The sequence below is a fragment of the Tenrec ecaudatus genome, chromosome 4, assembly GCF_050624435.1.
Source record: "Tenrec ecaudatus isolate mTenEca1 chromosome 4, mTenEca1.hap1, whole genome shotgun sequence".
Taxonomy (NCBI): Eukaryota; Metazoa; Chordata; class Mammalia; order Afrosoricida; family Tenrecidae; genus Tenrec; species Tenrec ecaudatus.
Window position 1 is genome coordinate 166,370,786 of NC_134533.1, and position 14,903 is coordinate 166,385,688.

Sequence of the window (14,903 nt, forward strand, 5' to 3'; positions counted from 1 at the left end):
TCCATCCTGTCCAGCAGAGTTGTGAGGCCTCATGACCAACTCAGTGACTGTGGATTTGGTTTGAGATTGGTTTATTGTGCAGAGTGGTCTAACATAAAGTAGAAAATAACCAGGGTTCAATCTCGATTTATTGAAGAATTTCTCCCTGCTCCTGGACAGAGCAGAACAGAATCCTTTCAAGTAAAAGTCAAATATTACTTTCTTTTGCATCACAAATATCCCACTTCTAAATGGAAAACTGCATGAATGATGGACGATGGAGATTCTGTCTTCAAAGCAGTTATTAAACCAAATTAATATTATTTCTTGTTTGTAACATAAGTTAACTTCAAATCAGTTAGGAGAAAAAGAAATGAGTTTATAGTTTCCTAACAATGGTCAAAAATGATCACAAGAAACCCCAGTGACCACTGAGTCAATTCTAACGCATGATGATATATGTGTGTTGGGGGCTCCATAGGAGTTTTCAATGGCTGCTATGCTTAAAGTCTATAATGAGTCCGTTCCCCCAGAGTGCCTCTGGGTGGACACAACCCCACAACGTCTCAGTTAGCAGCTTGGACGTGGTCACCATTTGCATCACCCAGGGATGTAAAACTGATAGAAGAATCGGAACAGACTCAGAGATTATTTTTCATTATTGAAATGAGATTTGTTGGGTTTCAACAAACTTTTACTACTAACTTCTGCCCTGCCACCCTCTAGAGCATAGAAAAAAATGACAATAAAAGATAAAATAAGAGAGAGGGAGATAAAAAGAAACAGAGAAGAGAGAAAACGAGAGAATATGTATTATCGAGGCATTTCGGGAAAGGAGTGGAGACATTCCCCAGGTTTAATCCAAAAATAATTGCCTATTTGCAGATAATAGGATAACAGAAGTGGAAGGCATTGACTCTCCTGAATAGACTTGATGTGTTAACAAGTCTATTCATGTAGAATTTACGTCTTTCATTAATCTACAAAAGTATAATCAGTAAAACACAAAGACAATTTTCTTTGACATGCTGTACTCCTAACAAAAAGACTTTCCTGAATATCTGAGCGAATAGATTTATCTGAAAGTCATACACAGATTTACTTTATGATAGATTTTTGCCACGTAGTCCAAGGTCTGAAGTCAAAACATTATCTTAATTTCAAATCTTCTTTTCTGTTACTCATCTCTTAATTGTTACTGTAACCGTTATCTCCCTTTTTAAAATTACATTTTTAAACAGAAAGGAGAGAAAACATGTAGCTGTAAGACTCAAATTGCTACTCAGTGTCTGTTTGTGCATTCTGTCACTGACCTTGACAACAAGCACAGTTCCAACCACTCTGAATTGTTCTGCAGAAATCTCATTGATTTCTCAGTTTCCGTTTGGCAATCACTTTAATGTTAAGACTTTATTTCAGGTATTTTCTTTTTTCCTGACCAAAGTGCATTTTGAGGAATTTTTCAATATAAATTAAATTGATTTTTGTCATTATCACGATTCAGATAACATTGAGAATCATGACAGGATTGTCCCGTCTTGAAAAGTTTTCTGAAGTTACTTGTTGAAAATCATGGCTCTATCAAACACAAAGCAAACTTAAACAGCTTTCAGTTTCTATGTTTTATACTCTTTTACTATTTGCATTAGCACTATGGATTTAAAAAAAGTAGAGCAAACCCATAGAACAAGGGCACTCTGGTTCCAGTAACATTGCAGACCAGTTTTTTGTTTTGTTTTGTTTTGTTTTCATAAGCAAATGTAGTGAAGAAAACTGATGGTGCCCAGGTATCAAGAGATATAGAGTCTGGGGTCCTATAGGCTGGAAGATAAACAAGTGACCATCTAACTGAGAAACAACAAAGCCCACATGGAAGAAACACACCAGCCTGTGAGATCACAAGGCATCAAAGGAATCAGGTAACAGGCATTAAAGACCAAAAAAAAAAAAATCATAGCATTGTGAATGAGGGGGAGTGTGAAGTGGGGACCCAGGGTCCATCTGTGGGAAATTGGACATCCTCTTGCAGAAAGGCTGTGGGGAGGAGACAAGCCAATCAGAGTGCAGTGTAGCAACAATGAAGCAGACCAGTTTTTCTGTAGGGGATTATCTTGCTTCAAATAACAAACAATTGCCATGGAGTTGATTTTGACTCCCAAATAGAACAAGATCCCAGAGTACTTGTGATGACTGTGATAATGTCTGAAACACGCCATTAGGCCTTTTCCCCAGGGTTTCTCTGGGTGGATTTGAACCATGGGCCTTGTGGTTAGTAGCTGAATGCTTAACGGCTTATGCCACCCAAGACTATTTCAAAGAAGCATAACCCTGAATATCGCACAATATCTAGTGCCTTTCTAGGTTTCTATAGAATAGAGACATCTACAAGCGTACAAAATTGGAGATGCAAAAAAGAGGAAAGAAATGAAATAAACTGAAAACTGAGACAGTTAACAAATGAGGGGAATACAGCCCAAGATCGAGTTTTGGTCCAGCAACAAGATGTAGGCACTAAAGGAAAGCTCTTTTTACATATGTTCACAGATTTTTATTTTGTTGTTGTTAAGAATATACACGCAGATATGGACACCAATGCATTCATTGCCGTTTGCACAATTTGGAAACAGGGATTACATTCTTTCAGTTGTGCGACCATTCTCGCTCCCCCAAGTTGTTCCTCCTACATCAGCCTCTATTCCGTCTCCTTTAAGGTTCTTGGCTAATACTTTTTAGGTGCTCTTAGCACATGGATCCTACATAGACAGTGTTTTAAAGATGATGATGCTCAGGGCAGTTGTGTGCTTGTTAAGTGAAAATATTCTTTGGTTTTAAGAAGAGCTCAGAGGATATTTTTGATTAAAGTTAAAAGAAGATTTGTAGACTCAAAGGTGTGTGTGTGTGTGTGTGTGTGTGCCTGTTTATCATACTTTGTGTCTAATAATAAAAAGTTAGAAATTGTATCTATCTGAATCAGTAGGTGATTGAATTATCATCATTCATAGCATGTCTTATTAGGTAGCAGGTAAAAAGATAAGTGTATGTATCCTTATATAGAAAGATTTCCCAGAGCTCTTTTTAGAAAGCAACTTTCAAGAAACTATGTAGCGTGATTCCATTAACATAAAAACAAATAATATTACCTTGCATTTCTACATCTTTAACTTGAAATTTTACTGCCATCAAGTCAATTTTGACATAAGACATTGCAATGTGGAGAAGTGAAATTTCTTAATATGGCTTTAGTATTGTGTATTGTAGCCTTTATGCCTGTGGCTATAACCCCATTTTGGAAGAAGCTCTCTGTTATGGTAATGAAGATAAAGGTAGGATGTATTCTGAGTCTCCATCTTACTAGAGGGTGACTCAAGTCACCTTCTTCTCTTTCCTCCAGGTATTGTCTGCTGAAAGACAAAGACCACACCTGCATCTAAGCCATTCCAGTCCTCTGTGTGTGAGAGAGCTATAGCAGAAGCGGGAAGAGAGAGAGTTCCCCTGGCATCAAGGAGGGTCAGGGAGCGAGAAGTTGGCTGCTAGTTTAGGAGAGGTGTTGCTGTGGACCAATGGCATAATGTTTTCAGAACCTGGGTTGTGATAACCTGTTAACTTCGCTGATAAACCCCTGTAATCGTGAGTACTGTCTGCCCATTGCAATGGATGATCAAACTCAGCAGCTTCGTGGACTGCTGTGGAGGGAACTGTTGGTGTTAGAACCAGAAGAAAGATCCCTGCCTAGTGGAAACCAACCTTGGGTGTTTGTAGAGGTCAATTCACTTCCTTCTCTTATGTAGCCAGAGGAAGCCAGATATGGCCTCTGCTCCATTTTCACAGCGTCTAACATATAATTATCGCGTAAAGCTTCCCAAAATCTGTGGGAAAACTCTATTCCCTTTTAATTCCATTTTTTCCAAGAAATGTTTTGAAAAAAATTGGGGGACAGCAGTGTGATTTGATGGAGAAAAATAAAACAGTTAAAAAAATCCACTGTTTTGATCTATATGCTTCTCTGTATTTGTAATTTTTTAGGGCTTTTCATTAATCCATTTAATTCTGTAATATAAACAAAAAGGAAATACTTTGCTTCTTGCTGAGTAAAGTGAAGTTAATTAGAAGAGGTATGGAAAGTAGGAGAAGAAAGAAAAACAGAACATTGTCACCAACATAAATGTCTGAATGTAATGTTTCCCTTATCAGACTTGGATCTACACCACAGAAGCCAGGTGCTGGGGAAACTCAGAATCTCAAACAAATAGTGTTAGAAGCATTAACCAGATCTGTGGTAGTCAAATCAGAACTGGCTACCCAGGAGAAACAATAGAAAAAGTAATTCAAACTCACTGGTTGGAATGTTAGCCCCCAGCAGTGAGATTTCCCTTAGGCTTTGAACATCCTTTGATGCTCTTTAGTGTGTTCTTTCGACAAATAATCAAGCAATTGGTTCCCAGTAGTGCCTTGCCTTTTCCAGACCCTACCGTCTTATGAGAAATGGTATGGGAGTCCAAATCAAACATCCATTGGATTATTAAGTATGATTCCAATTTGATTAGCATATGTTTATTATTTAATCATCAGTTTGGTTTAGATCAAAATTGCTTTGGTATGCAAATCTTCTAATGTCATAACACATTGACCAAATTGTGGCTCAAAGACTCTTTGAAAAACTGATGCCTCCTTTTATCTTTCCTGTTCCCTAACTTAGCCCCTTCCCTACATAATATCCAAAATAATTGTATGGCAGTAAAGCAAAGACTTAACCTGGTGCGATAAAGCCCTGGCATTTATTTTGGAAGACCTAAAGGCTGCGACTATTATGCATTCATCACAGTGAAATGGATTTCGGCTAACAGGCAGGACACCATGACAAGCAAAAATAAAATGATAAACCTGTATTTTGGAAGAGGTTATATTTAATCAATCCTGACTCCAAAGACATTTTTGTACTTGCTTTTGAAGTTATAAAACACATCAGGGGCACTCTCTTTATGAATATAAATGTTTCGTATTTACCTTTGATACAGATTCATTTAATGAATATAGTTAAAGGACCAACTGTGGGCATAGCAGGTTGATGACCCTCACCGCTTGAACCTGTCCAGAGTCATCACAGATTAAAAGCCAGGAGAGGAGTTTCAGTAGAGATACAGGCCAGGAAACCTCATGAAGAAGTTCCACTCTGTGACCCCGAAGGCTGCCCCGAAGAGGAAACAACGTGATGGCAATTGGTTTGGTTTGACTTATGGGTATGACGTCACCAAGAAAGGCATAGTCATTAATCTCATGGCTCCTATCATTTAGTTAAGATTTACAGTGTTCCATATATTATATTCAGTACGTGTATAATGCCCATTAATATGTGCTAAGTGCCAGGAGACTCAAAATTGAATTCCACAAAGAAGGCACTTTCAAGTACTCAAAATATAGTAAAGGATATGCTGTATACCTCTCATATACAAGTCAGGCTCTTTGAAAGGATGACAAAATGTGGAACAAATGCTGCCACGAGAGATATCTTTGTGAGTCTTAGTATTTCATGGTGTTGTTGGTGCTTGATGCCATCGAGCTAGACCGGACTCAGTGACCCTGTGCACAGCAGAATGAATTACTGCCTGGTCATATGCCAGCCTCACAATTGTTATTGTGTCTGAGTGCATTGTTGCAGCCACTGTGTCATTCCATCTCCTTGAAGATATTCTTCGTTTTCACTTACCCTCAGCTTTCCCAAGCATAAGGTCCTTTTCCAGGGACTGATCTCTCCTGATAACATGCCCACAGTTTGAGAAGAAGACCCACCATCCTTTTGTCAAAGAAGCGAGTAAGTGGCTTATTTCTTCCGAGACAGAAGAGCTTGTTTTTTCTGACAATCCATGTTACTTTCAGTATTGTTGTCCAGCACCATCATTCTAGAGCATTGGTTCTTCTTCGGGTTTTCTTAGTCGATATTCAAATTTAACACAATATGAAGTGATTGAAATAACATGCTTGGGTCAGGCACACCTTCATCTTCACTCTTCAACATTTTAAAAGAGGCAGTGGGTCTGACTGCCCAATGCAAGGAGACATTTGATTTCTTAATTGCTGCTGCCGTGAACATTGATTGTGAAACCATACAAGATTAAATCTGGGACAACTTCCATCTTTTTCTGTTTATTATGATGTTATCTATCGGTGCAGTTTTGAGGAATTTTCTTTACATTGAGTTGAAATCCAAACCGAAAACTGTAATCCTTGATCTTCATCAGCAAGTACTTCAACGATTCCTCTAACCAGCAAGCAAGGTTTATACTTTATACATTTATGAAGCATCTTTCCCTGGACTATCAATGCCCCACTAAAATATTGCAATGGCATGTATTCACTTTGAACTGCCAACAAATAATCATTGGACAAACACTACAAGTATTGTAATAATACCTCTAATGAAAGATGAAAACATAAAGCAACAACTACAAGATAAAACAACACATGTTAATTCGGTTCCAAAATTGAAAGGTGGAGAAGAAGCATCATAGTCTTGGGGATCCCACCCATCTCTAGCTGACAGCAAGCCTGGTCTTTTATTTTTTTTTTTAATGATTATGAGTTTTGTTCCACATTTTCCTCCCACTCAACTCAGGACCTTCTAATGGCATCTTCTACAACAGTGGTTCTCAACCTGTGGGTCACGACCCCTTTGGAGATTGAACGAACCTTTCACAGGGGTCGCCCAATTCTTAACGGTAGCAACATAACAGTTAGGAAGAAGCAACAAAAATAATTTGATGGTTGGGGGGTCACCAAACACGAGGAGCTGTATGAAAGGGTCAGCATGAGGAAGGTGGAGGACCGCTGCTCTACAGAGAGGCTGACAACTGTAGCTGGCACCATCTAGAGCTTCCAGTCACAGGCATTTGGAAACAAATATTCACGTGGCCCATTATTTCATTAAACTAATTGTTTCCGTGCAAATCTCATTTTTGCACTTTGTTTCCTCCAGGCAGGGAGAAACTAACAGTTGCACCTTAGGTGGTTGGCTCATGAGCTCTGAAGCCTCCCGCCGCCAATGGACCCAGTCTTCAGCCCCCAGACCAAGACATGGGGCTCTGTGTTTTAGTATTTTTGTTATGTTCAGGTTAACCCTGACTTATAATTAACTGCATTTCTTCAATCTCAAAGCAATTGTATCAAACTGGCTGTGGATATCAATCTCTTATCAGACCTGTTCCTAATTCCCATCTCTGCTTGTTTCTAGTGAAAATTCTAGGCACTAACGAGGTGAGCATATGCAAGAAGCCAAAGGCAAACATACTGCCAACTCCGAGTGTTGCTTACCAGTCATGGTAGAACTGTCTCTTTGGATTTCTAAAATTTCTAAAAGCTTTACGGGAATGGGCAATCTCATCTTTTTCCAGCCAAGCCACTGGTGGGTTTGAACTGCTGATCTTACAGATAGTAGCTCAATGGGTGTTCCACTATTTACAGAGCACAATAATAACTATTAGATTCAAGAATATAGGGTTTGAAAACATGGTGCCAGTGATATATGCATGCTTTGCCCATTTACAAGTGACTATTGTTAATATTGACTAATGCCTCTCCCAAATATATATTTCTAGAGATATGGTAGTTCCCCACTAGATTTTAAATATATATACAACTTCTCAGAGAAAGTCAGGACCCAATACAAATCTGAGCAGGAACTGGGGAAGTAAAACTTAAAGTTTTACAAATTAAAGTCACAATTGTTACTTACTTTATCTTTAGAAAAACTGAAGAGTTGCTTTCTTTCGGCAAAGAATTGGACGGCTATCACACTGGCAGAATGACCCCACAGGACACCCACAGGCTTGGAGACAACATAAGGGTTCCAAAGACAAACCTTATTGTCAATGCCAGCAGTTGCTAATCAGAATTAGAAAGAAAGAGTCACTTTAATAATAATGATAACCAACTACATTTTATTTAAAAATTGTTTTACCATCTCTCTGTAGATCAATGAATGCTTGCTGGGTAACATGAATGCATCCTTTCCTCTGTCAGTGCCCCACCTGTAACCGGTACAGCACAAGGGCTCCTAATAGCCACACTACGCAATGTTCAATTATACATCTCTACCGCAATTTTTCATAAGGTTGTTAATATCATATAGACCAATTTATCAGTTCTCAAAATATTCTATGTGAACAGTTAATGGTAACAAATTTCAATTTCTTCCATTAAGATATGGTTTTAGTCTGAGCCCAATATAACGTTGCTTTTTATATCCAAAGCCCTTTCCTTTCACAAAAGCGAGGATAACCTATTTCCACCCCCACCCCACCCCCGTCCCGAAGCATTAGAGGGTATAACCTGAATGGTGATTGAAAGCATGCTATATTTTACATTTCTTTATTGTTTATGCATGAGAGTGAGTGAGTGCATGGGGGGGGGTGTAACAATAAAAAGATGTGTTCGTTTGGGTTCAGCATCTGGTGGTATTAGGAAGAGGGCAGGATGGCAGGTGCTGTGCAAACTGTCTTCAATTTCTGTATCATTTTATACCCCCACCAATTTCAATAAAAAGACTCATTAAAGCATTGGGGCGCTTTCTCATAGTTTTACCTCAATGTAGTTCATATCCATCAAACATCATAACGCATCATTGTAGACATTCTTAGGCAATAAAATATGAGCAGTGCAAGTTGCTCTCTCTGGTAATAAAGCAACAAGGTAGAAATGCTTCATGCATACAAATATGAACTCCAGACTATTTATGAGGCCCTCACGTTATCATGATTTATTTTACATACCAATTAAATTGAGCCGAGGGTGGTAATCAAAGGCATGAATGCCCTGGGCAATGTTGAAAGATGTCATTTTAAGATGCTTTTTTGATTTCTCTCTCCAAGCCAGCACCACGGAATTTGTATCGCTGGTTGTGCTGGAAATGATAGCATCTAAAGATGCATTGTAAGCAACTGATAAAAAATTAAAAAGAGGAAAACACATGTTAGTTGATTTCTAACAAGATATTAGCAACCTAGAACTATTTTCATAGAACTTAAAAATCAAATCAAATGATGATGACATCACTCAACACTTAAAAAACTCTTCACTATACAGCGGACAACACTGAAGATATATCCTGGGGAGAGAGTCGGTTCTGTCCAGACCACACTGAGCAAACTAAAAGGGAGGGAGGCGAAGAGAGAGAGAGGAGAGAGGGAGAGAGAGGGAGAGGGAAAAGGAGGGAGAAAGAGAGAGCGTATGTATGTCAATATATTAATTTATAATGAAAGGGAAAGAGGCCAGTGTACATATATTTATATATAAGTATTAAGATAGCTGACAGACTTTGGGCCTCTATTCAAGGCCTCCCTTAACATAAAAACACTTGGTTCTGATACCCTGGCACTCTTTGATACTCATCTTCCATACACGATCTCTAAAGACAAAATGGGTATATAAGTTGATGTGGTGAAGAGAGCAGATGGTGCCCAGATATCAAAAGATTTTGCCAAATCTTTTGATATCTGGGGTCTTAAAGGCTTGAAGTCAAACAAGCAACCATCTAGCAGGGAAGCAAATAAGCCCACATGGAAGACATACACCAGCCTGTGTGATCATAAGGTGTCGACAGGATCAAGCATCAGGTACCAAAAGATCCAAAACAAAAAACAATATCGATTCGAAACAGGGAGGTTGGAGTGGAGACCGAAAGCCCATCTGTAGATAACTGGACTCCCACCACCCCCACCCCCACACACAAAAGTGACATAAGAAATGGATGATTCAACCAATGTATAGTTTGGCACAGACGAATCATACATCATTCCTTAGTTCCTGAATATTTCCTCCTCCCCACTACCATGACCCAGTTCTAACTTACAAATCTTGCTAGACCAGAGAATACGCATTGGTACAGATAAGAGTTCTTGACACAGAGAATTCAGGAAAGATCAACCCCTCAGGAATAGCAATGGGGTAGTGATATCATGAGGGTAAACAAGATTGGATAGAAAGTACCCCCTACCCCCACCCCCCACAAAGGGGACAAATAATGAGTATGTCAGTGCAAGGAGACAAAGGATGGTGATATGAAATAACGATATATAATTGATCAAGGATACAGGAGAGTGGGAGGGTGGGGGAGGGAGGGGGGAAAAGAGGAGCTTATATCAAGATTCTCAAACAGAAAATGTCTTGGAAATGTTGATGGTAACATATGTACAAATATTTTTGATACAATTGACTTATGGAATGTTATAAGAGCTGTAAGAGCCCACAGTAAAATGAAGGGAAAACAGAAAGAAAACTCTTCACTAATCTTTCCCCACTTCCTACCAAAATGCCCTACGGTGAGAAGTTATAGCAAATCTTGAACTGAGACTTTTCTCCCACTCTAGGGATAGCTTAAGTTTCTGTTTGTTTGTTTTGTTTTATAATTGGGATAAGGGGCAGGAAACACTTTTAATCACAATACTCATATGTGGCTTTGGAGAAGTTAGTGAATAATTGGTCAAATTCCTGGTTCTTCTTCTTGGGCCCGCTGCAGGCAAACAAGAGCTTTCGGGCAAGCCATTGTCCTCCCCTGAAAGTTCAGCCCACAGCCCAAGCTACAGTTTATCAACATGCTAATTGTTCTACAATGTCTGACAGCGGAATGGCCAGAACTCAGCTCCTCAAGAGTCACAAAAACAGCTAGAAGCTCAGGTGGAAATGGCTGCTCCTACATTGGCCATGGCCATTGCTAGGTGTTTGGGAGCCTCTTTCCAAGCAAGAGTAAGGGTCCTGTTGCCATTTGCCTGAAGGACATTTCCATTCCTTTCAGATTCACAGGTCCCAACAAGTAGGTAAGTTTTGTTTTGTTCTGTTATCAGTTTTTGGTGGTTAGGGATTATGTCAATTAGACACTCCTGGCTAGGAGTGTAGTTAAAACCATCAATCAAATCACAGCCTGATGACACTACCTTCCTTTTGTATAAGAGCGAAGCAATCAGAGGTGATCCCTGTCGTTGCCCATTTGCCTTCCTGCTTACTGGGACTCTGCCATTGACTCTGAGAGCAGTCGGCTCTCTGCCATGTTTTCACCAACATTGGATCCACATGACCACACCCACCTTCCTTCTTCCCAGATCTCAATTCTGCATCACCGGCACATGGCCACATGCATCAGAAGAGGAACTTACAGACGAGCCTTAGACTATTGGACTTGAGTTGGACCAGGCTGAGGTACCGTCTTAATGGAAAGTTGCTTCTTCGTATAAAGTTCTTTCTTCACCATAATTGGGTGTCACTGGATTTGTTTCTCTAGACCACCTGGCCTGACACACAACTCCAAACCACCCTGCCCTCTAGAGTTAGGTGAAAGTTCTCTTTTACATTGTTTGTCAGGCCAATGACTTGTACGCAGCCTAAAGATTTATTTGACCTCCTGTCTCACACTCAGAGGGATGCTGCTGTTGTCGTAGAGCTAAAGAACAAGTTATTTTACTAGAATAGCTCTCAAAAATAGTTTTTAATTGCCTCATATAAAATCAAGTATAGCACACTGCAAGACCATTTTCAATAGAAGTCTAGCATTTCTGTACTTGGGGAGCTAAGCACTGCCTGTTCTTTGTTCCAGATTATTTTCTCAAAGATGTTTTCATACAAATAGCCTTAGACGAAAGAATAAGAAAAACCGTGGATCTGTGCCCTGCTATAACTTAAACTTCATCCTAGAAAATTAGAGTAGTACGCATGTTGTACGGCAACCACGTGGCTTTATCTGTAGAATTGGGAACAACTGGGGCCGGCTCTAAGAGGCCGGTCAACTATGCTATTTTGAATGTGTCTGCTCTCCACAGTCCCAGTAATAATCAAATTTCTTCTAACAGGTGCCTGAATGGGCTCACCAACCTTCTCCAATGATTCCTAGTCCAGAGTTTCAGCCAATAAATACTTTTTCTATCCCAATTATTGTTCATGTACACCCACATTCTAAATATTTGAATCTGTCCTAATTTTGTTCCTTCGGCCATGACAGAACTGGTGTTTTAGTCTGGGTACTTTAGAGAAACAAATCCACAGAAACTCATGTATAAGAGACGGTTTGATGTAAAGGTTAAGTGCGCATCAAGCAAATATCCCAACTCAGTGCTGCCCAAGCCCACAAGTCCAACATTAACCCATTAACCCATATGTCCAACACCAATCCACAAAGTCCTCCTCCATCTCAAAAAACACATGCAATGATGCCGACTGCAGGAGGAAAGCTGAGTCAGTGAATGTGTAAACATCTCAGCCCTGGGAGAGGTCTCCACACGGGTGCTCCAGCACCCAGGGCTGCATCAAGGTCGGGCCATGCGGTGTCTCCTCAGGGATGTCCTCCAGGACATGAGCTTTGCCAGCTGAACTGGCTAAGGCAGCTGCACCCTGGTCTGACCATCAGAAAGCAAGAGACCCGAGAACCCACTGAGCCATTTATCCCTCCGCCATTCAATTAACCCCACATGTGTTTATCGGCCAGGTTGGCGCAATAAACTAACTATCTCAACTGGTTTGAAGCCCTGATTCAAACTCATTCTTACCTTTTACAGGGACATCTGTGTACTTCAAACAAACACTGGTGTTTTTTGTCCTATTTCTTGGACTGAATCCAATATGTTTACAGTAACATCCCCCATTTCCTTTCCTTCCCTCTTACTCCAAGCTTCAGCAGTGATTATCACAAGGTCAACTAATGGGAATTGAGAGCTTACTGCAGGAAAGGCATTTTTCTAAGCACTTTACATGTAATTACTCATTATTCCACATTATAACCCCTTGACGTTTGCATTCTAATTGTCTCCATTTTAAATATGAGAAAACAAAGGCACATAATCATTACATACGTTATTCAAACTCAGACACTAATGCTTGACAGAGACGAATTCAGAATATAAGGCCTAAGCCCTTGACTTCTAGAAAAAGCCTCTCACAAGTTCATGTAAACAAAACTCACTTGTTCAGTCTTGTTAAGAATGCAGGTTATGATTCGGTAGGCCTCTGGAGGGGCCTGGCACTTCAGGTTTCTAACAACCCCCAGGGGGTAATGCTGATGCTTTCCTCGGACCACACTCCAAGATGCAAAATACACTTTTTATAGTGTTGCCAGCATTTTATACTCCATAGAATTAAGCAGTAGCTCATAAAATTTGCAAGGTCAAACATTTCTTTGGAAAGCCCCTCCATCAAAATGATGTCCATGTGCAGAAATCTGTGTACAAAATATGAGGGTTTTAGGATCCTCCAGATGTGCCCTTATGATGGAGCCTCCCTATCTGTGATGGATGGAAACCCGGGTGCTGAGTCTCAGACCCTAAGACTGTTGTTGGCTGGGAACCTCTTACATCCTTTACCTCCACCTGCTTTCTCACGTGATTCTTAAAGTGACCCTTGCTCTCTTTTGTGTAAATCAAATGTCAGTATGGACTTCTCTTTTTAACTTCAAAGTTCTAATAAATGAATTATACGGGGATTTGATGCTCACATTGCTAGCCCACGATTTCCAATGGATATAAAGGATGATCTACAATGCAAGGGGGAGTCATTCAAAAGGGGGATCAAAGTAGAAATGCAAAACATGAGGCACATGTTATATGCTTTGTGCAACCAAGAAGTACTCCCAAGACCACAGTTGTCTACCTCTTGACTGAGCCTGGATGGTGGGTACTTTTTCCTCAGTTACAATTACTTCATGCACCAGGTATGTTTCACAATACAATATAACATAATATTTGGTGCATAGATTACCATAAGTTTACTGATGAAAAAAAATAAAACCAGAAAACACACTTGCTCAAGGGCATGCAGTTTATTAGAAGTACAACTGAGACTAAACCGTCCCTGTTTGTCTGTGAGCTATGTTTTTTGTATATCATATCCTGTTTTCCCACTCAGTGGGTGTACCGGTCTCAGATTTGCCAAGCTCAATTTTGGTTTCTTTCAATTGCCAAATACATTTCTGTCTCTGTACTCACAATCTCAGAGCAAGCTTCTAATTCCTTTTTAGTCTTCCCTTTCAGAATCTCTCACATTTCTATTGCCCCTTTCCCTCAGGGAGAAGTATTCAATCTCTCTATATCTTTTTCCCGCATGTACCTAATGTCCTTCTTAACAATGAAAAAAACAATAGTGTCCCCAGAAGTCATCTGCGTCTATAAAGGTGAGTCCTTTGAGCTTCACATTTTGTGGACTGCTGTTGAATGTGTCCATAACTCGTGAAAACCTCAGGCACAGAGAAACAAAGCATTGGCTGGAATTTGGCAGTAGACTGCCAGGCCTTTCCTCCTAGTCTGGAAGCTCGATTGAATCGTGTTCAGCATCATAGTACCATTCAAAGCTCCACTGAGAGATGGATGGTGGATCTCCCTGAGGTGTATTGGCTAAGAATCCAACTTAGGTCTATCTCGTGAAAAGCAAAAATTCTACTACTGAACCGCTGAACTCCTGCATCTCATTCCCCAAACGCACTACCATCAAGTCAATTCCAACTCATAACCACCATACATAGGCCTTCTGAGACTGTATATTTTTTAGAACAGCAGACTTGCCTTTCTCCAGGCGAGCAATGGTCCAGCTTGAACTGCCCACTTTTCAGTTAACAGCCTAACTCTTAATGTGAAACACCAGCAAGCCTCCTTAATTACGCAGCCTCATTAAGGAACAACTAATTTCAGGTGCAGAGACTGCTGCTCATCTATTGCACTACGGTTGCTACATTACTAAAAGTGCTGAAGTCTAATGACAAGTGTTCTCATTCAGGAAGCAGCCCCACTGGAAATTATTCCCTTTGTTTACAGAAACTGCAAGGGTTATTATAACTTGACTCAGTGAAGCAATATTAAAAGAGCTAAAGTATACAATACTCCCCTATAATTATATCTTCAAAGCTATAGAGATCCTATAATATAATTACAGTACGAACAACATAAAGTATTTCTGCCCGG

General features: G+C 40.0%; 1 protein-coding gene across 1 annotated transcript in view; it reads right to left on the minus strand.

The window, feature by feature from the left end:
* The window catches only part of WDR49 (WD repeat domain 49), a 138,229-nt gene that overhangs the window by 103,721 nt on the left and 19,605 nt on the right, over positions 1-14,903 (minus strand). Inside the window, exons 4-5 of the mRNA XM_075548893.1 lie at positions 8,742-8,909; positions 7,706-7,854 (exon numbers count right to left, since the gene is read on the minus strand). Of these exons, the coding sequence (XP_075405008.1) occupies positions 7,706-7,854; positions 8,742-8,909 (317 nt within the window). The remainder of the gene's footprint in view (positions 1-7,705; positions 7,855-8,741; positions 8,910-14,903) is intronic.